The sequence below is a fragment of the Phocoena phocoena genome, chromosome 1 (genome assembly GCF_963924675.1).
Source record: "Phocoena phocoena chromosome 1, mPhoPho1.1, whole genome shotgun sequence".
In the NCBI taxonomy this organism is placed as follows: domain Eukaryota; kingdom Metazoa; phylum Chordata; class Mammalia; order Artiodactyla; family Phocoenidae; genus Phocoena; species Phocoena phocoena.
In genome coordinates, this window is record NC_089219.1 from 182,536,603 (window position 1) to 182,564,145 (window position 27,543).

The 27,543-nt window shown below is 46.6% G+C and overlaps 1 protein-coding gene across 5 annotated transcripts; it reads left to right on the top strand.

Moving 5' to 3' along the window:
* The first annotated feature begins 1,037 nt into the window (after positions 1-1,037).
* LHX9 (LIM homeobox 9) lies at positions 1,038-20,620 on the top strand. 5 transcript variants are annotated; one of them, XM_065875145.1, is made up of 7 exons: positions 1,038-1,130; positions 1,371-1,433; positions 6,558-6,676; positions 8,598-8,800; positions 9,961-10,316; positions 16,156-16,358; positions 17,644-18,514. In XM_065875145.1, exons 2-7 carry the CDS (start codon positions 1,406-1,408, stop codon positions 17,899-17,901), a joined length of 1,167 nt encoding a protein of 388 aa, XP_065731217.1. In that variant the 5' UTR covers positions 1,038-1,130; positions 1,371-1,405; the 3' UTR covers positions 17,902-18,514. The 5 variants fall into 5 exon arrangements, with proteins under 5 accessions (XP_065731217.1, XP_065731240.1, XP_065731223.1 ...); XM_065875168.1 differs by lacking the exons at positions 1,038-1,130; positions 17,644-18,514 and adding an exon at positions 20,564-20,620 and having other exon boundaries at positions 1,406-1,433; XM_065875151.1 differs by lacking the exons at positions 1,038-1,130; positions 1,371-1,433 and adding an exon at positions 5,470-5,529 and having other exon boundaries at positions 17,644-18,229.
* The last annotated feature ends 6,923 nt before the right edge of the window (positions 20,621-27,543 follow it).

A 27,543-nucleotide genomic window follows, 5' to 3' on the forward strand; every position in this document is an offset into this window, starting at 1 on the left:
TGCTCACACCCTTTCCGCATCCGCGCTGGAGCCTCCCAGAGATCCCCCCGCCCCCATCTCTGAGCGCGAGGGGCGCACCGGGTGGGCGAGTAGGTAAATAATTGGCCAGAGGCCAGGCTTCCCGGTTCTCTCTCCGTTCCCCGCGGCCTGACTGCGCCCCTGGTTGCTGGGGCGACGCAGCCCCTCGAGAAGCCGAGACCAGGTAACCGGGCCCCCGTCCCATCCAGGTGCGGGAGTCTGTCTGTGCCCCCGCGAACTCTCGTTTCCCAGGGTTTGAGTTAGTTTTATCCCGGCTGGATCTCCATCCCCGCCTCCTAGCCAGAGCCGGGCTGCAGAGATACCTCGGGCCCTCGCGCTGACCCGGCCGAGAACGCCACCCTCGAGCGCAGAACGCACCCCAAAGTGCTGGGTTGCTGGAGCCAAGCCCGGGAGCGCAGAGAGGAAAGGGAGGACGGCGAGGGAAAGGCGGGGAGGTGACGGGTGAGCAATCAGTGGCTTAGCCCAGCTCCCTGCAGGAGCTACCGCCCGCTCACCGTCTATGCAGGCACCAGCTGGCAGCAGCATCTTTGAGGTAGCAGCACCTGGAAGGCCAAGGCCGGATGGAGACCCGGGAGCCCAGGGCGCGCCGCGGGACTCCAGCCCTCCCGCTGCGCCCAAGGCTCAAGATGCTCTCGGCTTTATGAGGTTCCCAAACGGCCGAGTCCTCCATTAACACCTTCCCTGATTACTGAGAGGCTGGAAGGGGCTGAACGCGGCCTCGGAGCTTGTCTCCCTGCACTGGTCCGCGTCTGTGTCCTCTGCCCACCCCTTTCTCCTCCTCTTCCCGGTCTGGAAGCATAAATAGAAAATAAAAGACAGGTGGAGGGAGCTGCGGGTCAGAGGTGAGGGATTCGGGTCAATTCCGACGGCGGGGGAGAAAGAGAGGGGGGGAGAGAGAGAGAGAGAGAGAGAGAGAGAGAGAGAGAGAGAGAGAGAACCATCCACCCACCCAGCCACCGGTTGACTTATTTATTTGGATTAACAGAGGACCCCTTGGCGAGATCTGGGGACTGGCTCGCACCTCTGGCCGCCGCCTCCCGCCCTCCCTCGCCGAGGACCGGGTTCTTGGGCGGGAACGTCTGGACCTCAAGGTAAGATCCCGATGGGGGTTGTCTGTCCGGAGCAGTTTTCCGCCCTCGGCGTGAGCCCGACCGCCCGGCTCCCGGGAGCGCCCCGGGCACCTACCGGAGGCTGCCCGGCTTCCCTCGAGGCCTCTCGGTGCCCGAGGCCGCGGCGGGAGGAGCAGATGGGACGCGCCCCCCGGGGGTGGGAGGCGCTCGGGGCCCCGGGCCGCACCTCGGAGCTGATGCGCTCGTTTCTCCGCTGTGCAGACACCATCGCTGAGTGATCCACGCCAGCTCTCAGAATGCTGAACGGCACCACTCTAGAGGCAGGTGAGTTACACGCCAGGCTCTTTCTCTTGCCTTTTCTCTTAGGCCGGAGCATATATTGTGCGGGTGTGTGAATGTGTGTGTGCACGCGCGTGTGCACGCCTTCACCGGGTGGGAAGAAGAGGGGTTTGTGTTTGTCTTAGAAATTAAACCGCGAACCGTGGGCTCTAAGATACATGGTCTCGTTCCGAGTCTCCTGACAGCATTCCTGAAATCCGCGTTCCCCTCCTCTTGCCTTTCTCTCGAAGGTCTGAGTTACTCAGGGCGAGGCGCTGGGGGCGGAGGTCACGGTGCCACTAAGCCGCGAGGTGTCCGGGCGCGAGGGATGCGCTCCGGGTCCTTCGCGGAGCTGCTGGGGGCGTCTCCTCACTGGAAGGGATGGGGCGGGGACGCGGGCAGGAAGACGTCGCTTCTCACCCATTAGGGCTTAACTGGAAACTGGTTTCACCCCCACTGTTGGCTCAACCTGACCCGCGCGTAGCCGTTTCTGCGGGCGATCTCCGTGGACGCGGGGGTGGCGAGGGGCGGGGGGAGGCTCCCTTTATTCCTGCGGCTGCTGCGGGCCCGCCGCGCGGCAAACCCCAGGTAAAAGACCTTCAGATTTTAGAAGCGCGGTCTCCGCCACCGGCCGGCCGTCCCTTGGAGAAGAACCCAGGGGCGTTGGAGGCAGAGGTTTGAAGGGAGCGCGCAGCGGGCCGGAGGCCTCGCGGGGCTAGGGGGATGCGTGGACACAGGGCGCACCCGAGGGCAGGGCCCGGCGCGCCGGCCGCGCGGAACGGGCTCCCGGCTGAGGTGTGCAGCGGCCCGCCCGCGGGGCTCCCTCTCCTCGCGCTGGAGCTCGCGCACCCCGGCGCCGCTCAGCCCGTTCCCATCCCGGCTGGGGGGAGGCCGCCCTCCTAGTAGGACTGAATCCGAGGGGCGCCCTGGCGGCGGCGCCAGTCTGGATCGGCCACCCTCGGTGTACACAGAGTTTCCCTGCGCCCACGGACGGAGAAGGGCCGGCTTGCCTCCGCGCTATGCTCTGGCCTCCCGCCCAGCGCAGACCCCGAGGCATCCAGGGCTGGTTGCGCGGCTCCAAGCCCCAGGACGGCGCCGACTCTCCCGGACCCTGGGATGCTCAGGACGGCGCCCAAAGACGGACACCGCTCCAAGAGCTGCACCTTTCAGACCAAGGAGGCGCCTCAACTAGCTTAATTGGGTCAGGAGGAAAGGCGACCTCTGCCCTTTTAAGGGCAAACTCGGGGCACAGGATCTTGGCCTCCAAAATTCAGGTCTGAAGAGACCTTGAGTCGCTTATTCTCTCAGTCGAGGCAGGGTTTCCCCTTGGGACCCTAAAACCTCCGTTGCCGCTTGATCAAGCCGCGAGTTCCCTTTGCTTCCCTCTCCATCCCTCTGGGGAGGGAGTGGGAACCCGGGACCAGGCTGCCGCCCTAGCGGAGATTCCGAGGCCCTGACCCTCAATCCCGACTCCTCTGCCCCCGATCCTAGCCGCCCGCTTTCCTCAAAGCGGCCGCTGTAAGCGGCTGGGTGGCTGGTGGAGCAGAAAGGCAAGAGCGGACGAAGGGGGCTCCGTCGTGATGGAGGGCAGCCCCTGGCCAAGGTTCTGCTGCCCTGCTCCAAATACAGCTTTGAGTTTAGAGGGGAGACTCGAGATGCCCCTCTGGACCGCGGGGGTAGGGGTCCCTGCACCTGTCCCATTGAGAGATGCGGGGACTCAGCCCCAGGAACTGGCGGGTGCGGAGCACTTGAGGGTCATTCGGCGGGCCCCGGGCCCCAGCAGCTCTTCTGGAGACAGGAAAGAAGGCAGAGCCACCAAGATGCTCTTCTTAAAGTGCTTTGAGAGTGGTGGGCTGGGGGACACTCTTAGGCCATCTCCCCGAGGCTGCAAGACAAAAAGGTTAGGACGTCCCAGGTCACGTGCCCAGTTCTTGGAGAAAATATCCTCCGCTCCCATGGGCTTCCTTTTTCAGGAACTGTGAGAGGAGACAGGGCTGGAACGACGGGGAGCGATTTCCGATCTCCCCAGAACTAAGGAGGACCTCCCGAACTCCAGCAGCCCCCCCTGCCCCACCCCTAGCTCTCTGCAATCTTCCTGCACTGGCTGAGAAGGAAGAATCCTAGCAGTTCTCATCTTTATGGGAAGTAGCAAATCCCACCCAGCACAGGAACTTGCAACCCGAGTTTTATAAGAAAAAGCAGGGATAGCTGGGCTCCAACCTGGAAGCTGATGGCAGGAGGTCCTCTGCCCTGCCTGTACCCGATTCACAATGAACAAATCTGTGTGCAGCGGCTGAAGGAAGGACCGAAGGATTGGTGGGCTCACAGGACTTCTGTGCCTGGCTTCCCTGGAGACTTCACAAAGTTCTGGCTTTTTCCTGGAGTTGTTTGTTAAGCTCTCACTTAATGAAGTCTCCGAAGTTTCAGCCCTTGCAAGGAGGCAGTGGTGTTCTTGGGTTCTTTGTTGTTTTTGCTGAGCAGGACCGAAATCCAACAATAGCCAAACCCACTTCTGAACATCCACATGGAGGGGGGGGCGGCGGCAGGGGGAGTTAGCCTAGAAACTAGACAAAGCGGGTCCCTGGATTGAGGTCCCATATTTACTTTTTCCTTGGAGCCTCCTTGGGTTAATTGACTGATGTTCTTCTCAAAGACCCCTCCTCTTCCTACCCCCCCTCCCCAGTCCCAGTCACCGCCTTGTGGGAAGGCAGTCTGCCCCTTTGTGAGAGGACCTGCTGTCTCTGAAAGAGCTGCTGCCCCCAGCCTCAGCGTTTGTGCACGTGGGTTTGAAAAGCTCATTGATTTCCATCCAAAGGGGCTAATTACATTACTTACAGTAAATAGCAGCCCTGCTGTCCAGTAGGGCTGCCAAAGTGAGGGGAGGTCTCCAGCTTAGTTCACTTGATTGGCTTCATTTCTGTGTGAAATTGTGTTTTATGAGCTGTATTCTGGCACCCGGAGGACCGTAACAGCGTCCAGTCTGCAAATAACATTATTTTTGACCCAGAGAAAAGAGTAAGGGGGAAGCAGTGGAGTCTTGGGTTTAGTGGTACAGGTGACTCCAGCAGCTTCAGAAGGTGATGCTTTGGGGCAGGAAGTCAGGATCTGCACCATTCTTCTCTTCCTTCCTTTCCTTTCTACTCCCTCTCTCATTTCCTTCCTCCCCCATGCTCTTCCTTTCTCCCTCCTTCCCTCCCTCCCTTCCTTCTTTCCTTCCCTCCTCCCTCCCTCTCTTCTTCCCTCTCTCCCTCTATCTTTCTAGATTTGGCCACCGTTCCATGTCGGGCTCCTCCCGAGGGAAGCGAGTGCGCCACCAGGGAACTCCTCCAGGTGTCCGGGACGTGCCGGGGAGAAACGGGCGGTCCCGGGAAAGCCGACGGGACGCGGTGGGAAACAGGCGGCCAGAGGGAGGACGGCGCAGAGCAGAGCGCAGCCGGGGCTTCCTCCTCTCGGCTCGGACGGAGCTGGGTCGGTTCCTGCCGCCCCCGCTCTCCGCTTCGGGCCCCTAGGGGGCTTCTGGTGGTTTGAATGAATCGACAATATCAGAGTATTGTGGACACTTTTTAATAGGGCCGAGGAGGGGCCGCCGCTCACGGGAACAGAGGGAGACAGAACAATCCTGCCTCTTGTGAGGCGCGGGGCTGCCATTCTGCTTGTCGGCTCTCACCTTCCCCTCCTCCACGGCGAGAAGCCCCCTTCACATCCTCCTGAATGTGTGGCGCGTCCAGATTTACAAGCCCCCAGTCCAGCCGGGGCAGTGGGACGCGCGCCCGGTCCCGGGGGGCGGCGCCAAGTTCGCGCGAGTCCCCGAGTTGCTGCCCACATTGACAAGTTTCATACGGGACACGGGACTCGCCATCGGTTTCCCTCCAAACCTGAACTGGGTGAGAGACTACATTCCCCTGTGGTCACGGTTCAGTTACACATCACGTCTCCAAGCCCACGGCCTTTCCCCTACACTGATTTGTCAAAGAAGAATCTTTTTGCCAGAAGTAAACTCCAGATACATAGGCTCTTCTAGCTCCTTTTCGCTTTGGGGGTTGCTTCAGTGCCTGCTGGGGTCGGGAGCCCTTGGGCAGGTGAAGCAACTTACTTTTAAAAAGTGAATTGAGGAAGAGGGGATGGGGAGGACAGGAATGTCTGTTCAATATTTACTTATTTGGGGTTCCCATAAGCTGGGGACCAGAAAGTCCACAAGGAGGAAGCCTAAAGGTGGGAGCTGACATTCTGCATATCTTGAGCCGGGGTCTGATCTTGAACTTGGACCAAACAGGCCGGCTTTCTGCCTTCTGCGCCAGGGCGGGGACAATAAGGGCTCCTTTTTCCCTTTAAAACGTGATTGCTGGGAACTCTTGGAAGGGTGTGTGTGTGTGTGTGTGTGTGTGTGTGTGTGTGTGTGTGTGTGTGTTGGGGGGAAGTAAATGCCCCCTCCTACTGCCTCCCCCCTACCCCCCCCATGTTTGTCCCCACTTGCCCATCACCAGGGGGTTGAGAGGAGTATGACAGGTCTTTGTTGTCTGAATAAAAATCCGTGGCAGCTCCGGGGAGAGAACTCCTCCTACTAAATTATCAAAAATGGGCTGGCTTTAGTCTCTTAACAAATTGGACACAGCTCCGGCGGCAGGAGCAGTCCCCAACCCAACCTACAGGCACTGGGAACTTGCAAGCAGCCAGGGACCGCTGAAAATAGCACTTCTTTTTCTTTCTTTGTGTTCAAAACTATTTTCTTTCTTCACCAGATTTTGTTTTCCTCCCCCCGCTGCAGTTGTTTCCCATTAGTAACTCGATCTCTCAGAGCAGTAGGATTCTCTAGCCTTCGCCTCCTTTCCCCTCCGCCCGTGTTTGTTTGTTTTCCGCACATCTCCTTCAGGGAGCCGCTGGGGCTTTTTCTCCCCCCTTCTTCTTTTTTCCTTTCCGAGCAGACCAATTTCCACTCCGTCTGCCTCTTTCTTTCTTCTTCCCTCTCGCCCCCTCGCCCTCTGTCCCCGAGCGTCTCCGCAGCCCCCCATCGCGCCGCCTCTGCGGTCCCTGCTTCTCCTTCCCTCGGATGAGCTGAGAGCCACGGGCGTGTGTATATGGAAATAGTGGGGTGCCGAGCAGAAGACAACTCGTGTCCTTTCCGCCCCCCAGCCATGCTCTTCCACGGGATCTCCGGAGGCCACATCCAAGGCATCATGGAGGAGATGGAGCGCAGATCCAAGACCGAGGCCCGCCTGGCCAAAGGCGCCCAGCTCAACGGCCGCGACGCGGTAAGGAAGGGCCGGCGCCGGCGGGAGCCGGGCGCCCGTGCGCGCGCGGGGCAGCCGAGCCGAGCCTCCCCGGCGAGGATGGCGGCTCGTGGGGGCGTCCGCTCCAGGTTGGCGGGTGGCTTATCTCTGGTCCGCCTGGCTGCAGGGTAAGAAAGGGCTCTTTTCCGATTTGAATTGTCTACGCTTCTGACACCCCGAGCTCGCTCCCCTCTGCCTCAGCTGGTCCCGGGAAAGCAGGGAGAACCGGGCGCGAGAGGATGGGGACTTCCTCTCCTCCGGACCTCAGATTCCCGGGCCCCTCCCCGGCGAGGATCGGCGGCTGGAGGGCGAGCTGGTGCGGGCCACGGGCTGCCGGCGCGCGGCCGATCGTCCGGGCCGAGCTGAAGCCTGGTGACTCTAGTCCCTGGGTCTGGTGACCGGACATTTGGCGCGGACTAGAATGCGACTGGGCTCCCTCCAGCTCTCCGGATGCTCGGAACGTGGAACCTTCAAACCCCGCGAGTTTCGGGGTCTCTAGCAGCTCATCTGGGCCCTTTGAGTGAGACAGGACTGCGCTCAGCTCTCAGGCCGGGCGGGTATGGTGTGCAGGGGACTCTAATAGAAAATCCGGAGGAGTGGGGCACCTTGCCCAAGAGCGAGAACTTTCCAACCCTTAAACGCTGTGATAGACCACCTCTGTCGATTACATACGTAGGATAAAAGTCATGCCAGCTCAATAAAGAAAACCAATGAATAATCTATGTGCTCGCCTTTCCCACTTACGAGCCGGAGGAGGGAAACTACGAAAGTCTCCGGAAATGATTTCAGCCGAACATAGCTGTGTAGGTCCTCAGGCATCACACCGGGAATTGTGGCTCAAACTAAGTCGGTAGACTGCCCTGGGTGGGTCAGCGGTATTTTGGGTCCACCAAGTAGCCGCGTTGGTGGATGTTTCTACATTTGCAAAATGAATTCAGTGCAGGCCCTTGTCTGAATAAAGGGCGAAACTTTACTTTTCCAGGCCTGCCAGAGTTTCGCGGGGGAAGTCCAACCCATTTCTGCTAGTCCTGAGGGAAATGTACAGCGGTTAACTTCTATTTTTCCCCCTTTTGTGGCTACCCTGTTTAAAAGCAAAAAGCAGTAATCCAAACCCGAATTTCACAGCGGGGCTGCGCTTGTTAAGGCGAGGTGTCCCCATCCTTGCTGTGTCGTGGGGACGCAGGCGGGAAGCTTAATTTGGGCATTAAAAAGATTTTCAGGACAAAGATCTCCTGGGTATGTTGATGCCAGGGAAAGAGGGCCCGTGCAGAGGGGATAACGGACCCTCCCCGGGAACAGGCACGGTACACCCTTACTAGGGGAAGGACTAATAACCCTTAAGATTGGAGAACAGCAAGATCTGTCAAATACATCCCGATCAAAACAATGTCGACCAAATTATGAGCACCAGTATAAAAACCTCTCCCTTCCTTTTAATTTCAACGTTGCTTATAAGGACTTAGAGAAATAGCAATGTAATAGTATTTGTTGAAAAAACAGTATGTGCTTGTTCAGATCGCCTTTCCATTCTCCAATAACAATTTCCGTTGTTTTATTTCGTGCGCACCGGAACCCACAATTTTTAACTTTTAATTATTCGAGTTTGGAAACATCCACCACACTATAGTCCGTGCGCTCCTAGCCCTTTCGAAACAGGCTCTAGGTGGCCGGCGCGTGTTTTTAGGTTAAGTCCGGGAAGGACGCGGACGCCGCGTTCAGGCGGACGCAGTAGAAAGCGTGCGAGTCGCAGAGGGAAAAACTGCAAATGTTCCTCTGACGTTTGCCTTTGCGCAGGAGCCCCTGACCTTGCGGCGCTCGCCGAGGCCGAGGGCTGGCGCCGCGAAGGGTACCCGCGTGGGGCGGCCCCGCGCACCCTCCTGACGCCGCGCGCGCTTCCTTGCAGGGGATGCCTCCGTTGAGCCCTGAGAAGCCCGCCCTGTGCGCCGGCTGCGGGGGCAAGATAGCCGACAGGTACTACCTGCTGGCCGTGGACAAGCAGTGGCACCTGAGGTGCCTGAAATGCTGTGAATGTAAGCTGGCCCTCGAGTCCGAGCTCACCTGCTTCGCCAAGGACGGTAGCATTTACTGCAAGGAGGACTACTACAGGTATTCCCACCCCTATCCCTTACCCCCTGGCACACCTGGAGGGGTCACCTGCCCGAGCCCCGGAGTCCCCTCCCTGTCCCCAGCCTTTGGTCCCTTGGGGGTACTCTTACCAGTCCCCAGACCAGAGAAGCCCACCGCGTGCGCCTTCAAGCTGCAGCATCCCCATCCCCGCCGGACGCGCGGGGAAGATGCGCGCGGACCGGGGCACCCAAGGTCCAGAGCTTGATCAGCGACTATCCCGCTCAGGGGGCGCTTGGCAGCTCGGCCGAGGGGATTGGGCAAATCTCGGAAGGGTAAATGAACGTTTCTCGGTCCACCGAGACGAGAACGGTTTTTTTTTTTTTTCCGTTTACTACGAACTAAGCAAGGCCCGTGCCTTGGAACTCAACTGGTGGCCGGGGCAGCAGCAACTGGTGGCAGGTGTTCGCCGGGGGCGGGGGCGGGAACTCACGTAAAGGACCATGAAAAGGAGTGATCGCTGTCGCCGAAACCCAGGCCTCTCAGTTCCGAGATGCCGTTCCCGCTGGTTGGAACCTGCCCGCCAGCCTCGAGAGACGCCGGAGAGTCAAGTCGCCGGCAGCTTGTTTATTGATTCTTCCCAGGTCTGCTTTTGGACTGGGGACGCGAGTGTTATGCAGGGACTCGACTCCGCTCTCGGCTGAGGCGAGAAAAGTGGTTAAAAAAGAATTAGCTTCCCTCTGCAAAACTGTCCTTTTTCTTCCAGGGCCGTGTCTGAATGCTTTCAGGCACGCTCACGCTTCCATAAATAGTAACACCCTTCGTTTGTATGTTTTGTAATCGAGGAAACGTTTTCACTTGACATCACAATGTAATATTCTTAACATAGTGTTGTGAGTTAGCCAGTGCAGGGTTTGTTTTTGGTTTTGTTTTTGCTTTTTAAAATTTTCACTTTACAGAGAAGAAAACGGAGGATCAGTTACCCGATTCTTCTGAATTTAATGCAAGGGTTCTTTGTCTTGTTCACCAGAGCAGGTTAATGAGCAAATAAAATTAATGTCCAAGTGGGCGTGGGTCCTCCCCTCCCGGACCCCTCCCAGGTCTCAGTCTTGGGCCACTGCTGACCATGCCCCAGGTGTCACAGTGGGAGGTGGCCCTGCCTTTGCCTCCACCAGCGCCCTGACTCGACTGTTTCCTTCCAGAAGGTTCTCTGTGCAGAGATGTGCCCGCTGCCACCTTGGCATCTCCGCCTCCGAGATGGTCATGCGCGCCCGAGACTCCGTCTACCACCTGAGCTGTTTCACCTGCTCCACCTGCAACAAGACCCTGACCACGGGCGATCATTTTGGCATGAAGGACAGCCTGGTGTACTGTCGCGCCCACTTCGAGACCCTCTTGCAAGGGGAGTATCCACCTCAGCTGAGCTACACCGAGCTGGCGGCCAAGAGCGGCGGCTTGGCCCTGCCTTACTTCAACGGCGCTGGCACCGTGCAGAAGGGGCGACCCCGGAAGCGGAAGAGCCCCGCGCTGGGGGTGGACATCGTCAGTTACAACTCAGGTGGGCGCCCAGCCCCTCCCCAGTGCCCCTGTAGCCCTAACCTCCTCTGCGCAGAGGAGAATTCTATCCAGCTCCTTCCCGTCCGAGACCTGGCTGCAAGACGGTACTTTCCTTAGCACGACCCTTTTCTCACTACAGCTCCCTTTCACTCAGAAAGAAGGGAGAGGTGGAGAGAGGGAAAGAGGGAGAGAAGAGGGGGAGGGGAGAGGGAGAACAGGTGAGAGAGACCTTTCTGTAGTTTGGGGCAGAAAACACATTCATAAGGCTGCAATGACTTCCCCCAAACAGGCCAAGCCAAATCCTTGTTGCCCATTAGTTAATGAGCCCATTAGTTTCTGGCTCCCAGTTGGAGCAAAACAGCCCCAGGGCAATTCCTGAGTGGAGGCCAAATTATAGATCCTGGAGGAGGTTTCCCTAAATACTAAAAAAGAAAAAAGGAAAAAAAAAAAAAGAAGTCTTTAGAGCCCAACCCCAGCCTGTCTAGAAAGGGCAGAGGCTGTGGTCACCAGCCCAGAGTTAATCAGGGAAACAGTTGGCAAGAGTGTTGAAAAACCAAATCCCTGATCTTGGTGAAAAGCAGCTGTAGGGGCGGGAGTCACTCTCCACAGCTGAGCTGGCCTGCTCCTTCCCTGGGTCAGGGGACCCATCCAGCCAGCTCCTTCCCTGTGGGATAAACCATCCAGACACCCAGACCGCCCTGAAGACTGGAAGAACCTCCAGGTCAGGCCCTCTGAGGAGGCTTAGTGGTGTCACAGGCTGCTCTTCTGTCCTCCTCCAGCTTTCTCTCTTAATTCAAAACAAAATGCAGGCAACAGGCCAGAGAGCACGCTTTCCTCCTTGCTTTGGGAGGCGCACACGTTATCATTCATCAATCTCTCTCATTCACTGGTTTCTCATTGTTGGTAGCCCACCCTCACCTGCCATCCCCCAGGTGAGGATGGTGACAGGCCCTGAGGACCACAGTCTAACTCCAAGAGGGATGGAAGCTCTTCCAGTGAGTCCCAGCCACTGGAAAAGAGGTTCCAGAAAGCCCTAGGATAACTCTGGGGCAACCTAAGGGTTGGTTTAGCTGCTCTGATGCCCTGTCCCCTGGCCTGGCCCCAGATGGAAACCTCAGCAGGCAGGAGACTCAGGCCAGGGGAGTCCATTCTATTGGGAAGGACCTTGGGGACCTCATGGTGGCAACCCCTGTCTGTTACCACGAGCACCCAGATACCAGCCAAACGGTGGGCGCCCAGAGCACGGATCTTGCCTGTTTTTCTCTTCCAGTTCCCACGTGCCTGGTGTGGTGTGTGAGCCACTGTGGCTCAATGGTAAAGGGACACTGTCCCGTCAGATAAGTGACTTGCCTAGGGTCACACAGCCAGTGTGTGCTAGAGGAATCTGGAGTCCTGCTCGGGCCCACAGCTTTCAGGGTCCCCGCAGGCTGAGTGGGCTCTGCCCAGCTCTCTCCTCGGCTTCCTCCTGGTTCTAGGGAGGTTTTCACAGAAGAGGCGCAGCGGGTGGTATCCCAAGGAGCGGGGACCCAGCGTGACTGTACTGGTCCCAGGGGGTTCAAGCCCGGGTCACTGGGCAGAGGCGGAGGGCCGGCTGCCGGCTGAGACCCTGACCGGCTGGGTTGGTGTCACGCAGCGGGCGCACCCCCGGGTTTTGCCAACACCCCGCCGGAGGTCAGGGCTGCGCACTGCCCTTGCTGTGCCCGAGGCCGGGGCTCTGGTTTGGGGCCACGGTGCCCAGCGCGCTTACTTGGGCTCCTTTGATGCGTGGTCCCCGGGGCAGGCTGGGCAGGGCACTAACTGTTCTCTGTTAATAGAAGATGACATCGGAATCTCCAGCCACAGACCAAGGCCCTAACGCCCTAATTAGAGTGAGAGAGATTGACACAGAGAGAGAGAGAGAAACTAGCCAGGCTTTTGGAGACAGGGAAGCCCTCAGCCCAGAGAAGGTCCAGAAGTGTGGGGAGGAGATTTCGAGACAAAGGTGGCAAAAGCCTGGGCTTTCGCTTGTTTGTTTAACTTAATTAGCTACGTTTGATTTCGCCTTGATCTTACTTTATGTGAGAAAGATCCACAGAGCTTTAGGGTCAAGAAAATTGTGCTTCTCCGAGGAGAACTAGAGAGTACACATTTATTTCTTAGAAAGAACGAAAATCTCTTTCCACTTAGGCGTTTAGTTTGCAAATTAGCGCTGCTACAAGGTTATGGAGAAAGTTGGTGCTCTCGTTCATCAAGGAGGGAAAAGTAAGGGAGGGGCCTCTCTGACCCCAGGGAGTTTGTAGATCACACCACTGCAGAGCCGGTGCCTCTCAATTAACATCCGCCTCCTCCCTTCTGGACTTTTCCCAGATACGAGCAAATAGCGTATAGTTAAGATCAGGTGAAAATGATCTAGAGAAATTGGGTTAAAGATGCCTGACCAGAAATCAATCTGCCATTAAAAAAAAGTTTATGAATCCAATGTCAGTTTGTTATTATAAGACTAGCCAAAGAAACACTTCAGTGCATTAAAAACACGTTAAAGGGCAGACAGTAAAATGGACTCGCGGTTTTAGCTCATTATTTTAGCTTTCTTTGGAGCCATCTCTGCTTAAGTGTAAATCTCAGAAAAGACTAATGTTGATACTAAACACATCTAATTTATACACTGATATATTTTCAAACACATGTACACAGAATATGTTTATGATTCAGACTCCCAGAGATGGGAAGCTTGGCAAAGATCAGAGAGCGCTCGGCATAAGGCAAACGCCTTTTCATGACACTCTTCCTGATGTAGTTTGTAGCTCTTTGCGCAGATATCAGGCAGATATTTTAGAAAGAGACCTGGAAAGTTTATCTGGGATGCTGGATTGAAATGCAGCCCTCCAGGGTGAGAAGAGGATTTAGTCTAGGGCAGGTAGCTCTTGTTTGGGTAATTTAACATTAATTGAGAGACTAAATTTTTGCCCCTTCGCGGAATCTCCCTCCTTAGGGTCTTTATTGGCTTCCAAACTTCAAAAGCTGCCTGCAGTCGTTAAATTTGCCTGGCACTGACCCCTAGTGGTCTCCCAGGGATCAGTTTTCAGAAGGTTACACACCTGCAGAATAGAAACTCACTTCAGGATAGGGGACCATTCCATAAATGACCGGAGAATAAAATATTTAGATCTTCTTATTAACTTTATAGTGCCAGATGTGTACTTACAGGTGTATGTTTAAGACAGTTTTAAGAGATTTATCATCTCATCTCATAATTCAGGGGGAAGAAAACCCCTGTTGCTTTAAAAGTAGACCCTGGGGAAACGCAATGCAAGTTTATGTGAGGCATTCATAGTGAAACACGAGTGATTTAAGCCAATGCACTGCGTTACTCTGTAGATGACATAGATTGCTCTATTAGTTCACATAATATAACTGGTCACACAGTTTATCTGTTTATATTAATACCAGTTTAATAAAGAGCTAACAATCTTTTTGCACAGTGAATTGTATTCTATGTGAAAACAAGCCCCATAATTGTGTTTAATACACTATAATTCTCTGCTGAGTTCTTAATCAGCAATAATGGATATAGAATGCATATTCAGAGAAGCAATTTTATCAAACCTGTCTATAATTTTTTTCATAAACTTCACTTTAAAGACTAATGAGTATATAGTTAGGATAGGAATCCAACCCATTTCTAAGAAATAATAACTTGGGTGGGGGTGGATGGTTAAGGGCATTACTTACGTACCAAGTTAAGTCTTCTACCTCAAGTGTCATATTCCATTTAATGTGCTATTCAGGAAGGGTTACACATCACTCACCTATGACAGAATTGAAATCTTACTTGAAGAAGCCTCCAGTGACTAAGGTGTGCCTCTTTGACTGTTTTGGTGTGGCTTCATTTATAATCTGGTTGTGAAATATAGCTCAGTTTACTGGAGATAAATATAGTTTTATAGTAGGTCATGAGATGCTGTTTCATCCATTTGAGGATACAAAAGTGCAATTCTGTAGAATATTTGAACTTGACATCTCTCCCCGGGGATGCAATAGGATAAAATGTAAAGCATATTCTCTCTCTTATTTCTGGGTACAAGTTACCCTTTCTGGTGGAGTTTAAGGAGCCTCTGTTCAACATTTGGCTGTATATATCTAACTTGCATTCCATTTCAAGTTGATTTGACTTTGCATTTATAGTCACTCGTGATTTTATGGATGAACAAAGATTCAAAATCTTGATCGAATGCTCGTTGAGCTCCTGGCCCTGTGCATGACTTAGAGGACCCGATGGTGAACATGATAGAGCCTTTCTCTCCATGAACTCAATTGCTCTTTTGCCAAGTGTGCCCTCTTTATGGATTTCATGGAAATATGAACAAAGGAGACATTAGTCCATGCCTAGTCTTGTTACATTAGGGAGAATTTCTTAAGTGGATTTTGTGATGCAGCTGATTTGTTGATGACTATAAAGCTACTGGGTTTCTGTATATATACTGATTTACTAAAAGTGTTTTTTAAAAAGTAATTGTAGCCAGAGCATAGCAGGCAAATACTATTTTCTCAAGCAGAATGAAAGAGGTAATAGTAAGAGATGTCTCACTTCCTTCAAGATTCAGGCTTCTCCCCCCCCATCTCCCCCAGGGAAACGACCAGGTTGACTTTAGATATTCTATTATAAAAATGTGAATATATATGAGATAAACATCTGAAGTAAGGTTTAAAGGGAAAAAAAAAAAAAACCCCTGCCATGCCCTTTAAGTTGCGAAGTTGGCTGAATCAGTAAATATTTAGCAAAATGTTTTCATTTTGTAATCATATTTCTTATGCAGAGCCAGTAGGTTATTGGAAATGACCTCTTAAATGCACATCTTTACATCCTGAGGATAAGGACTTTGAGGCTTATTTCAAAGGCTGGATTGTTTTGCCCTCAGTGTTGAGGGAGCTGTGCAAGGGGGGCTGTGATGCCGCCCTCCTTCTGCCCTGCCAGCCGGGGACACAGCTCAACCCGCCTCCATACCACGTGCCAGAGCAGACGGGGCCATGATCCTAGAGGGACGTCAGAGCCTCTGAACTGGGAGCTGTGGGGTGCGCTGCAGGCATGAACCGAGGGAAGAAAAGTCTGTGCTCCTTCTCTTTCAGAAATATTTACTAAAATAACTCCAAGGGAAAACTATTTTCATCCTGGTTAGCCCCACGCTAAGCAGTTATAGCTAAAAGCCCTCAAAAATAATATTCCTACGGTTACATAAGAATCCTGCAAATTTGTATTTTCTAACTTCTCTCCCTTGTCCAGCCACTTTTTAACTTTTTCTGGAAACGTTCTAGGATTAGCAGAAAAGGCTAAAAATTGGAACACAGATTCTTCCTTCGTTGGGGGGCTCTCGCAGACCTTCAGATGTGAGAGAGCTGAAATTACTCGCGTATCTTTCATGCCTTCAGGGAATACACCTCATCTCACAAATACAGACAAAACGTGGAGTCTCTAAAAACCGTGTGTGGAGTGGTGGTGTGCTGATACACATAAATATAGTAGAAAAGGGTTTTTTCCTTTTCCCTCTTGGAGAATATTTCTCTCCCTCCCACACTTACAGCTTATTCATCTTTTCAAGGTTTTCTAGCAACCATTAAGCCGAAGAGGGGATTTATCTAATCTTTTTCTTCTACCTAAACTTCGGGTGTGTCCACGTGAACAGACTAGTTTGGAGGTCGTGGGCAATTAACCTCTTTCTTTTGTCTGGCTCCCACTCATAACTGGGTCGACAGCTTTTTCCACCGTTGTTGTCCTGTCGTGACATTATCATGCCACCTGCCATCTTCTCAGCTAACGCAGGACTTTCCACTGAGCCCCTGTTTGTCCACTGTGACTGCAACAGGTTGTAACGAGAATGAGGCAGACCATCTGGACCGAGATCAGCAGCCTTACCCGCCCTCGCAGAAGACCAAGCGCATGCGCACCTCCTTCAAGCATCACCAGCTCCGGACCATGAAATCCTACTTTGCCATCAACCACAACCCGGACGCCAAGGACCTCAAGCAGCTTGCTCAGAAAACAGGCCTGACCAAAAGAGTTTTGCAGGTAAGAAACCTCCATCATTGGCTGTGTATACATCTTCCCCTTGCAGTAAAAATAGTTCTCTTCCCTGTTTTTGTAGTGATACGGCTATTTCCTGTACTGCTTTTCATTAGTCTACTTAGTTAGCTCCCTAGAGGGTACTGAGAGGTACCCTGTCAGGTAGCTCCCTCAGTTGCTCTAGGTGACTCCCTAGAGAGTGTACTGAGATTTTGCAGGGGCTTTCCGGAGACTGCCCAAAGAGAGACGCAGGGTCTTCTAAGATGCAGCCACGTCCTCCCTGCAGATGGACAGACGGGTGCACCAAAGCCAGTTCAGCTTGCCTAGCTGCTCTGCAAACGCGGGTGACGTTATCTGCGCAAGCTGTGGCTTTGGAGACAACGTTCACATTAGGGTCAGCACACAGACTTGGCGGGGGGACCTGCTGGCGCTGTCTTACTTCAGCACACTCTTGGCAGCCTCACTACCTGTTGTGAGCTTCCAAATTCAAGACGACCCTTTTTGTCATCTCCCGAAAAGCCACAAGTATGGTTAGTGTCTCGGCAACCACTTGGAGAAAGTATTTTCCCATTTTAACCAACCGTATTTCACAACTAAATACCGGGAGTGAGATCTGCTGTCCAACTGCTTTCCTAAACTCATCATGGTAAGAATATGTAACTAGAGACATGATAGTGGGTTGCTGTGGGTCACCTGTGATGCTCTTACACTTTTCAGTGACAAATAGCAGGCATTTAAAATTCCACCCGCCAGTTTCCGGTTGCTTGAAGTCTGTGGCCCTCGGGGTTTTTCCTATGCAAGTAATACTTGCCATGTGTCAGACTCAAGAATAGGCTGAAATCTGTTTCAGTGATGTTCATTTCATGCGAGTGATTCTTACTTTGTGAACCATTCCCTGACCTCGCCTGCCCTCATTCTCAAAAAGACAGTAGTTGAGGAATCAGGGTGTGTTTCCCCCTCTTCATCTCTGTGCCTTCATTTCCCCACGGTATCTCCACTTAAGCATCCGTAGCCCCCAAGCGGCAGTTGTTAATGCTGGGGCGGGGGCACACGTGCTGCTCAGAGGGTGTCCATAGTCGTACTGGAATTACTCTGTTTTAAAAGAAAGCAAAAAAAAAAAAAAAAAAAAAAAAAAAAGGCCCCGCTTTCCCAAGAAAAATAAACAATTATATTTAAAAGAGAAACATATCCAAAAAAAAAAAAAAAGAAGAAAAAAAGGAAAGAGAGAGAGAAAAAAAAAGAAGTATAAAAATAAACATCGGTAAAGAAATCCATTGGGATTGGTTTGCAGGTTTGGTTCCAAAACGCACGAGCCAAATTCAGAAGGAACCTTTTGCGGCAGGAGAATGGGGGTGTTGATAAAGCTGATGGCACGTCGCTTCCGGCCCCGCCCTCAGCAGACAGCGGCGCGCTCAGTCCACCCGGCACTGCGACCACTTTAACAGACCTGACCAATCCCACTATCACTGTAGTGACAGCCGTGACCTCTAACATGGACAGCCGCGAATCCGGAAGCCCCTCGCAAACTACCTTAACGAACCTTTTCTAACATTGGTGTTTTTTTTTTTTTAATTCTTCCTCTTCTTTTTATTATTATTCTAATGATTATTTTATTATTTACAAGACTTTTTTTTTTTTTTTCCCTAACCCACAAGATACTTGGGAAATAAAAACAACAGCTTGGTGTGTAGCCTCTGCAGCCACTTGGCAAATGAGTTTACAGTATTGTCTCCTTTACAAAGTGTATTTTTTTTTTGTCTACAAAGTGTATTTGGATTTAAAAAAAATTAATTAGATCTTTCAGTCGGTAAGGGGAGTTTGGGAATCATTCTAATAAGTGCCTCTTAAAATTGTATGTTACTTATTTCCAGAATCTCGAAGAAAAAAAAAAGAGTGGTATTATGATGGGCAAATAATCATATTCCCGGTTATATAATTAGGTTAATAAAGAATCAGATAATTATTAAAATTATTTTTTTAATCTTGCAATTGTACGTGTACTTACAGAATTTTGAAAATTTCATATTGTCTTTTTTAAAATTTTAAAATGGAAAAAACATGTTTTGATTATTCCTTTTTTTTTTTTTACAATTGAGGAATATGATTAAACAAGAGCATTAAGGATAGCAAATCTAAATATTAAGGATTAATTAGGTGGGAAATCTAACCAGGAATGTGACTCTTTTTTTCTCTTAGGGTGTACATCCCAACAAAACTTTATTAGTTAGTTATTGCTTTTCAACATTTGAAAAATACTTAAACCTCCTGTGTATCCATGAAAATTCCAAACAGAATTTGAAATTCTATACTTTTAACCTCCTCAAGCTAAAAATGATAGTTATAAAACCATTCTTTCTAAATTATTTTTTTCCCAGGGAAAATGGAAATAAGCAAAATATAATTTTTTAAGAAGTTAAAAAAATCAGTATAATTTAATCAATAGCTCTTAATTGGCTTCAGCTGTACCATGATATTGTATCTGGCATTCTATACAAATAATGTTTAAAAAAAACAACTTAGTAACATGCTAGCAATGAGAATTCTTTGGTTTTGTTTTGCTTCATTTTACTTTGACACAGGTTGATGTATTTTTCAGAAAAAAAAATTTCTGACAGTAGAGATTTGAGGTTCTTAGTTTTAAAGTAGATAAACTCAGAAGCCTTGTGGATGCTGATCTGAATATATTTCCTAGTTTACAGTAGCATTTTTTTTTCTTTTAATTTAAGCTAAAATCTTAATGGTCTGGGCAGTGGTGAATGTTCATCTATATGCTTCTGTTGTAGTTAAATACCAATTAGATTGTGGATTTCCTAAAAAAAATAAAAATAAAAAAGAAGTCAAGATATATGTCTTGCTTTAGTGGATTGTTAAGAATAACTTTGCACATGTTCTCCACTTTTTGGACCCCTTAAATCTCCTCTGGTGGTCGAAGTGGCTATTTAATAGATTTTAAAGGTGTCCTTCTGGCTGTATAAATGTGTGGTTACATATTGACAGTTCACTGCCCACATTAAAGTGCATTATTGTAACTTTTGCTCAGGGTCTTTAGAAAATTAGCACAGAAAGTAGCTTATTTTTTAAAAAAAGATGATGGAAGATAACACTGTAACAGAAGAAGGTGTGATTGCCATTATATATTTAGCAAGTGTGGTTGTCATCTTATATGGAGCTTAAATCTTGACTTTTCATATTTCTATTACATTTTGGGCATTTACCACTAACCAGACCAAACAACCTTGGTAAGGCTGAGATCTTATTAATACACTTTTACAGGTAAAATATTGATACTTATAAATTTTGTTCTTTGACAGAACAATATATGGTACTATAGATCTACTTTATTAAGTAGACTAATTATAACTCAGTTCTCCTATGTGCCTTATGAGATAACTTGGAAGTAAGTTTGTGAAAAATCAGGATATATGTGTTGTTTGTTAAATTAACTGTTTTAAGCCCTTTTGACACCTCACTAGTTTTGTACTGTTTTACCTCTTATTTCTGAAACTCTTTTTATGGTGTATCCTGTTAGAGGGGACAAACATGTCATAGAAAGCAGTTGTGCACTCTTCCCAATATAGTTGATAAATTCAATAATCTTATATATTGAGCTTCGTGTTTATAGTACAGTAAGTGGTCTAGCAAAATTGTCCATGTTTCTTTGTTTATTGATAAATGCATTGTATAGAAACTATTTCCCCTAAATATTTATGGACCAAACAATTGTGATATATCCTATTAAATTTGTGTGAATAAACGATTTTGAATCTAAGGAGTTTTATTTCCCATTAGTTTTACTTAAGGCTTAACTGTACTAGTGTGTTTTCAATTGTCTATTTGTAAAAGCTATTAAAACGGTAATATGAAAAATTTTAGATATGCAAACATACAAATAGCTTTTAGATTTCCAAACTTCTGATTCATTTTAAATTACCATTGCATATGTAGTGTAATTCAACTTAGAATTACCTTTAAATATATTTTCCTACAATAAAAGTAATGCCCCACTGATTTGACTCAGCCCGATTTTTAGAATTAAAAAAAAGATAATTAGCAGATAAAGTAATTGCATGAAAAGAAACCTTAAATATGATTAAGTTTAATGTTAGGTCTATTGAGCACAAATGGATATTTGTAAATCTAAATAGAAATTGCAGACCCCTAAAAGCCAAGTTGCTCTGTAGTTAATAAATTGTCACTATGATTTTTTTCAGGGAGAACAAATCTTGGGGCATTACAGCCAAACATCCCGACGTTTGAAAATTCCCTAAAGTATTAAAAGAAGGGGAAAAGTTTGATCGGAAATCCACTGCAGTGAAGACAAAGACAATATTAGGTTATGATAATCATACATTTAAAAATCTATTGAGCCAAAAAAAGAGAGACAGAGAGAGAGAGAGAGAGAGAGAGAGAGAGAAAGAAAGAGAGAGAGAGAGAGACCGGGAGACTTAAATGTCATTTACTGAATGTTAACAAAACTTCTGTTCTTTATGATGTCTAACACAAATGGAGGCTTAAAATTATATGGTTTTAAACAAAATTAGATAAATCGTGTATAAATCAGAGCAACCAGGCAGTAATATGCCCACCCCATATTTGAAGAAAATTATTGAATAAAAATTCCCACACACTTGTCAAGCACGGTAGTTGTAAAATAAAATCCAAAAAACATTCATTTCACCTGCTTGCTAATGTGTATTAGTCCTCTCTGTTAATGGCATTTTCCAATTGTAAATTCAAAGAAAAGCTATCACTCATTTAAGAGTATAGGAATCAAAATCCAGTGATTTTAGTATTATTGTTTATTACTTCCTTTTTAAACAGAAATCTCTGCATGCACTTTTACATCTGTCACTTCTAGTGTACATCTCTGTATGATGACTTATCTTTGCTGTTTCTTGTATGATAAATAGCTTTCATTAATAAACATTTTATTTGATGGAAACACAGTTAACTTTATGTTAAACACACACTTTTGAAATTAATTTGGAACACTGTCTTAAAAGACAGCACAATACATTTCCAACCTGTTATACTTAGGAAGAAGCCCAAATGATATAATGAGGTTAAATTCTGGTAATCTAGGATAAAATTATTTACTTGGTTTTTGACGTCTCATGACTTTTTATAAGTTGTATTCACTTGACACATGGACTAAAAATATTTTTTAAAAGAACAAAGAAAACCCAAATTACAACAAAAATAAACCTCAGTATACTGTCATGTAAAATTTCAGCAACTTTTTTAGGTAATTAGGGTAAAATTTGTAGATCCTCTGTAAGTTTACATGTTTGCTATGCAATGAGCAAATTTATTGAAAGTATACAAATATATTCTGAACTATGACAAGATCCAATCTTTGCATAGTTCAAACTACATATGATATCACAAACAAAAGAGCAAGTGGAAAGAAAAACAAATGTTTAGGAATGAGGTTTTTTAATTGTTAAAGGGATATTTGAAGACAGAATTTTTTTAACTATTCATATTTAGCTGTATATCCAAAGCATATGTTAAACAAATTAGCATATAACTTTCCAGAAAAATTTTCGTTATGATGAAATTTTTATTATATACAAATGAACCCTATGTAAATGATGTAACTTTTATGAATGATAGTGTAAATATTTCACTCACATGTACTCTCAGAATTTTGAATGTTTTCTTAAATGCTTTCACTTCCTGAATACTAAAAAAGAAAAAAAAATTTAAAAAGAGAGAGCAACTTACTAATAAAAGAAAAAAAAAACAATGCACCATGACAAGTAGACTATTTTGAGTGATCATGAAACATGTTGGTTTTGTCAGTAACTTGAATGTTTATGCCTCATTGAAACCTCATCCACGGCTATTGTAACTTAAATAGATTTTCCAATACATTTCCAGCCAGTTTATTCCAATCCTCGTCCTGTAGCTTTGCCTTCTTTCCCTGGTGCTGTCACCTGCGGCAGTTTCGTTTAGAAATATTTTGGAACTTCACCTGGTTTTACAGACCTTTAAATATTTCTCTGGAATGTGAAATGTGGGAAGAGACCACAGAGGGAAAGAACATAACTGAAATTAGACATCTGAAAAAAATAATACACATTTGAAACAGGCACATTTTTAAAGAGGAAAGGAAAGGAGCGTTAATTATGTGAGTGGGAAGAGAAAAAAGCATATGATGCTGAATCCGAAGGTCCGTGGTGCTTAAATGTGATGGACAGCGGTCTCTGAGTCTGCAAAACTGCACCCTTATTGTCTGGCGTGGAAGAGAAAGACGCGGACTTCTTGGTTGGGGGCAGGGCACTATATTTTTGTAGCTTCTACCTCCCAAAGGCTTGGGTTAGTCTGCTTCTTGCAAATTGATCTTGGGCACAAAACGCTTCACTGGGAGTCATTATCTGTCGGCTTTGGTGAGTTGCCACATTAAGGCTGACTTGCAGAGTGGGTGGGTTTTTTTTTATACCTCAAATAAGGACATGACTCCATAGCAAAGGACCCAAAGCAAACACTTTTAAAAGCTTGGTGATGTTTCATCACCTATAAAGTAGATAGCTTTATTTAACAAAACCTCGTAGAATCCACCGCACGTTATTTTACAATAACATTTTTTTGGCCGCGCAGCATCTCATAAGCCACGTAGAAATAGCATCTCATTTTCTGTTGCAGTGTGCCTGCCAGGGAGAAGTGTTAGAAGTGGGAAATTCTGATGAAAAAAGATATACATATATATGTATAACTGAATCACTTTGCCGAACAGCAGAAATTAACACTGTAAATCAACTACACTTCAATAAAATTTTTAAAAAAAGAAGTGGGAAATTCTGGAATGGAAATTTGGAGTCATGTTATTCTAGGCTCTTACGGAGAATCCTGGGGATAATATCGTTATAAAAATAATGTAAAGAACTAATTTTGTATGGAGTTTTGCTGTTTAATTTTCAACTACGTTATAAACAAAGCTAGCTTTACTCGTAGGGAGTTTGTGTACGTGTACTCTCCAGGGGATCCAAAACCTTTTACATTTTATGGCCTCTAGACACCAGGGTTAAATGAGGACACTAGGACTTTGTCCAAATTGCAGAAATGGCATTGTATTTTCTTTGAAGCCATACAGCTATATAACTATATAGATACACTCTGGATTGGACTTTTGGATCTATTTTATACATTTAGTCATCGGGAACCAACTCTGAATATTCAAATAAATAAAGCCCTTCTGGTGTAAAACCACAGTCCTTTGCTTTGCAGTCCATGTCAAAAATAGGAAGTTACTTTCTTTCTAGTGCACCATTGATTTTAAAATATTTTCATGATACCTATTCTGCCCATGTAACATTTTTTTCAGAATAATATTACCATCTACCATATTTTCAAAATACATTATAATTCTAAGTTAATATATTATTTTGAATGCCCTCTGGAAAGATTTCCATTTCATTTTATCTGTTTCCATAGCAAAAAGAAAAAAAAAAAAGTTTGGAACTGGGCGTGGCACTCAAGGGAAAGCCTATGGATATGATGTAGGTAGCAATATAATCACAACTAAATTTCTCTTTAACTCTGTTGCAAAATAGATATTTTTACCTAACATCACTCCCCACTTCCAACATTCCTTTGTGAATATTAACATAGTAAACTCCCTCGTATCATGCAACACATCAACGAGTTTTCTTCCCTTGGATTATTACCTTTTGCTTCTTTGCACTACATTTATCTGTGCTGAAATGACGAAAGGCAGGCAAGAATAAAGATCCAGGTATCAGCCATATGTAGAAAGTTCCTGGTGTGTATCTCTGTGTACTTTTTCCTCATCTATTAGAATTGTCAGGAATGATTTTTTTTCCTTTGGAATGTCATGTTTACATCTTGCATGATCTCATAAATTAATCTGAAGAGTAACTGCATACCTTTTATGGTCATTTGAAAATAAAATTTGCTACAAATAAGATACTCCAGTCTCTGCTGCCTCCTATTATGCATGAATATATTAATTTTTTCTGTACTTTCCCTTTGAACAAGAAAATATTAACCTCAAAGGGTATTTAAATTGTTATTTACGATGAAAATACAAAGATGAAGAAGTCCGAAGGTGAGGTTGCCTTTCCTTAATCATTCTCTTTCTGCTTCCTTTCTTATTCCGAAGCAGCAAAAATCATGAAGGGCTATCTGCTTTAACTTTGACATTCAAGGGTTTTGACAGCTTGCCTCACTTAAAGTTATATTTATTATTCAGTAAACTTTAATTCTATAGAATAAATATCCTTTATGAAATGTGATTTTTGAAAAGCACAAAGGTATTTCACCATCTCAAGCAGTTGAAGCTGTTTGAATTCTACAGAGCGGTGTTTTCAGAAGAAAAATATAGTGGAAATGATTTTAAATATAATATTTGTAGCATTTTACCAGCTTGATCTGGATGCTCTACAGGATTTTTAAAGAGCTGTAAAAACCTCCAAAATGTTATGTAAATAATTAAATGATGGTATTTTTCTGTAATATAAATCGAGACAGTTTATTTTATAAATACAATTACACAGTCATTTTATTATTTCAGTGCAGGTCTAAGTTCTCCTCTTGGATATTTTAATGACAAGGAGATCTTTATATTTCCAAGTGTTCTAATAGAATTCTTTATCTAATTTTCCTCTTAAGCACCACGAGCCTGCGTGTGCGTGTGTGTGTGTGTGTGTTGTGTATTTTCTTCCTCACACCCATGAAAAGACATATATTTTTAAGAAAGAAGGCTCAACTTCTAATTAAAAGCTAAACAAAAAAAGCAAAATAATGTCAATTTTCCTTAAGTTGGAGATATCGTAATAGGCCTACTTTTTGCTAACCTAACATGAAGCTACATTCCCCAGAGCTTCCCTGCTGATCTACCCTCTTTCTGGGTTCCGTGCATGTTACTGTCTTCACTGAGCTTGGCCATGACTTTGCTTTTTATTGGAATTACGTTCCTGGGTTGGACTTTTCTGTTCAACAAAGTTTGACTAATGTTTACATTTCAACACAAACAGCCACCACCAAAACAGAAAAGGCAATTTTTGTCGGAGTGAACAGTTTAACTTACTTCATCTATTAAAAGAGGAGTGTTAGAAAGAAAAGGTTCTCTTATAATTCAAGGAAGATATTTTGGTTTAAATTAAGCAGTGTTAGTCTGTTAAGGTGGCTAGAGCTCAGTGCATTTGTAAGAGATCATGAGTATAAATATATACTTGTGGACACATAAGTATGCAGGATGGTATGCTAAACATGCATATTATATGATAGATGCGGCTAGATTCTGAGGCTTACCAAAAGACGTTTCACCACACAGGCAACTCCCATAGCCTGATTACCTAACTGTTAAGTATTGGATTATGAGACATTTCGTATCAACTCTGGTGTTTTCTGTTTCTCTGCAGTACCTTGCATAGGAACGTATCACCAACAAAAATGATCACCATGGGCTTTGTTTTTGTTTTCGTTGTGACTCAGGTATGGGTAAACTCATGGAATCACTCTGTAGGTTGGAAAGAACCTTAGTAAATAGTCTGGTTCAAATCCTACCCAGCCCCCTCTTTTCTTCCTTTTGCTGTTGAAATAGAAAGCACTGAGACAGATGTGTATTGTTTTTAGTTCAGAGACAATTGTGGGCTTCCCTCGGAAAAACAAGGATATCAAGAGTTCCAGTTTAACCTCTGCAGATTTACTTTTTTTTTTAAACCCAATGCTGGAACCACGTCAGTGCAGTAGTACGGCCACTGCTAATACCACTTATTTATTGCTGCTGCTTTGTGAGTGCTATGTACGTTCCATTTAGAAAGATGACAATGATAACAGAACACAGACGGTTATTACTTCGTGGACTTTTCTAGAACCGTTCACAGCTTCTATTCATCTCTTCAGCTACTCACCCCCATCCTCTAAAATTCCCTTTCATCACATGTCTATTCCCATCACACCACTGAAACCATTTTCCTTCAAGTTAGCAGTGATTTTTTTTTTTCTTTACCAAAATCATGGTATTTCCCCTATCTTTAATCACATTTGCTTTGGTGCCAGATTTTATACCCCTTATGACTTGCTTCTCTAAAACGACTCCCGAGCCCTGGGGTTTTCCACAATCAGAGCACCTGCTCTGCTGACTCAGGGCCACCATGTCACCATCCAGCTTGGGGACCTCTCTGCCTGGCTCTGTGTGCTCCCTGGAAGTTCTTTCTTAAAGTTTCATCTATTTAGGGATGACTCCAAATATGTTTCTTGGGATACCTTCCCCTGACTGTTCTGTCAGTGAAAGTGCAGCAGGAACGATGTGGAACTCATCGTTTTCTCTGCAGCAAACTTCACCTCTGGGCTTTGTTATTTCTGCTCCTGATTTGACTCTTCTCCCATCACCCAGACTGTGGGTCACCGAGTCATCAATTTCTCCATTGCCTTCTCCTTGACAAAAAAAAACCTCATTTTGTATCATTCTGTTGCCAAATCCTATTGATCCTTTCTTTAGCCTATGTGTTTGATCAGCCCTGTTGATCCACTTTTATTTTTTTTTTGCCATGCCCCCACCCCTATATCACTGGAACTTGTAGGGGACAGACCAGAACCGACCCGTGGGAAGATATTCTCTGTGAAAGCTATGAGTTGTTCCAGACATTGTTTTGCTTTCCCCATCTCTGCACCCTGATCCCCCATAAGAGTGGACCCAATGGTCAGCAATTTTAAAAAGATTATATTTAAACTAATTATATGACATAACTCTCTCATTAATGTAGAAGCCTACAATCTACAAGATAATGACTCTTCCCTGTGGGGATTTAAAAAGATCCTGGTTTGCTGCTCATTTAGACAGCTGGAGGAGGGCTTTCTTGGTCCATGTATAATTGGAATAGAATATACCTATCATTACTTTTACGTGGCAAACATTTTCTTTTCTTTTCTTAGAATAATACAATTTCTTTATTGCTTTTAATAGAGATGAACTATTTGGCAAACATTTTAAACAATAATTTCATATCAAAACAAATGCGATGCACAATAGGAGAAAGTAAGGGTTGCTTGAAATGTAAAATCTTCTGTTTCAAAGAAAATTTTGGTTTGCAGCTTGCTGTGCCCTAGGTCCTTCAGGACGCTGGTGGAGGAATTTGAAGTTGTGGAGTTGATGGTCTCCAGGGTCCTTTCTGGTTCCAGTCACACGTGACAGGTGTGTGAAGAGCAGAATCGTGGGCTTTGG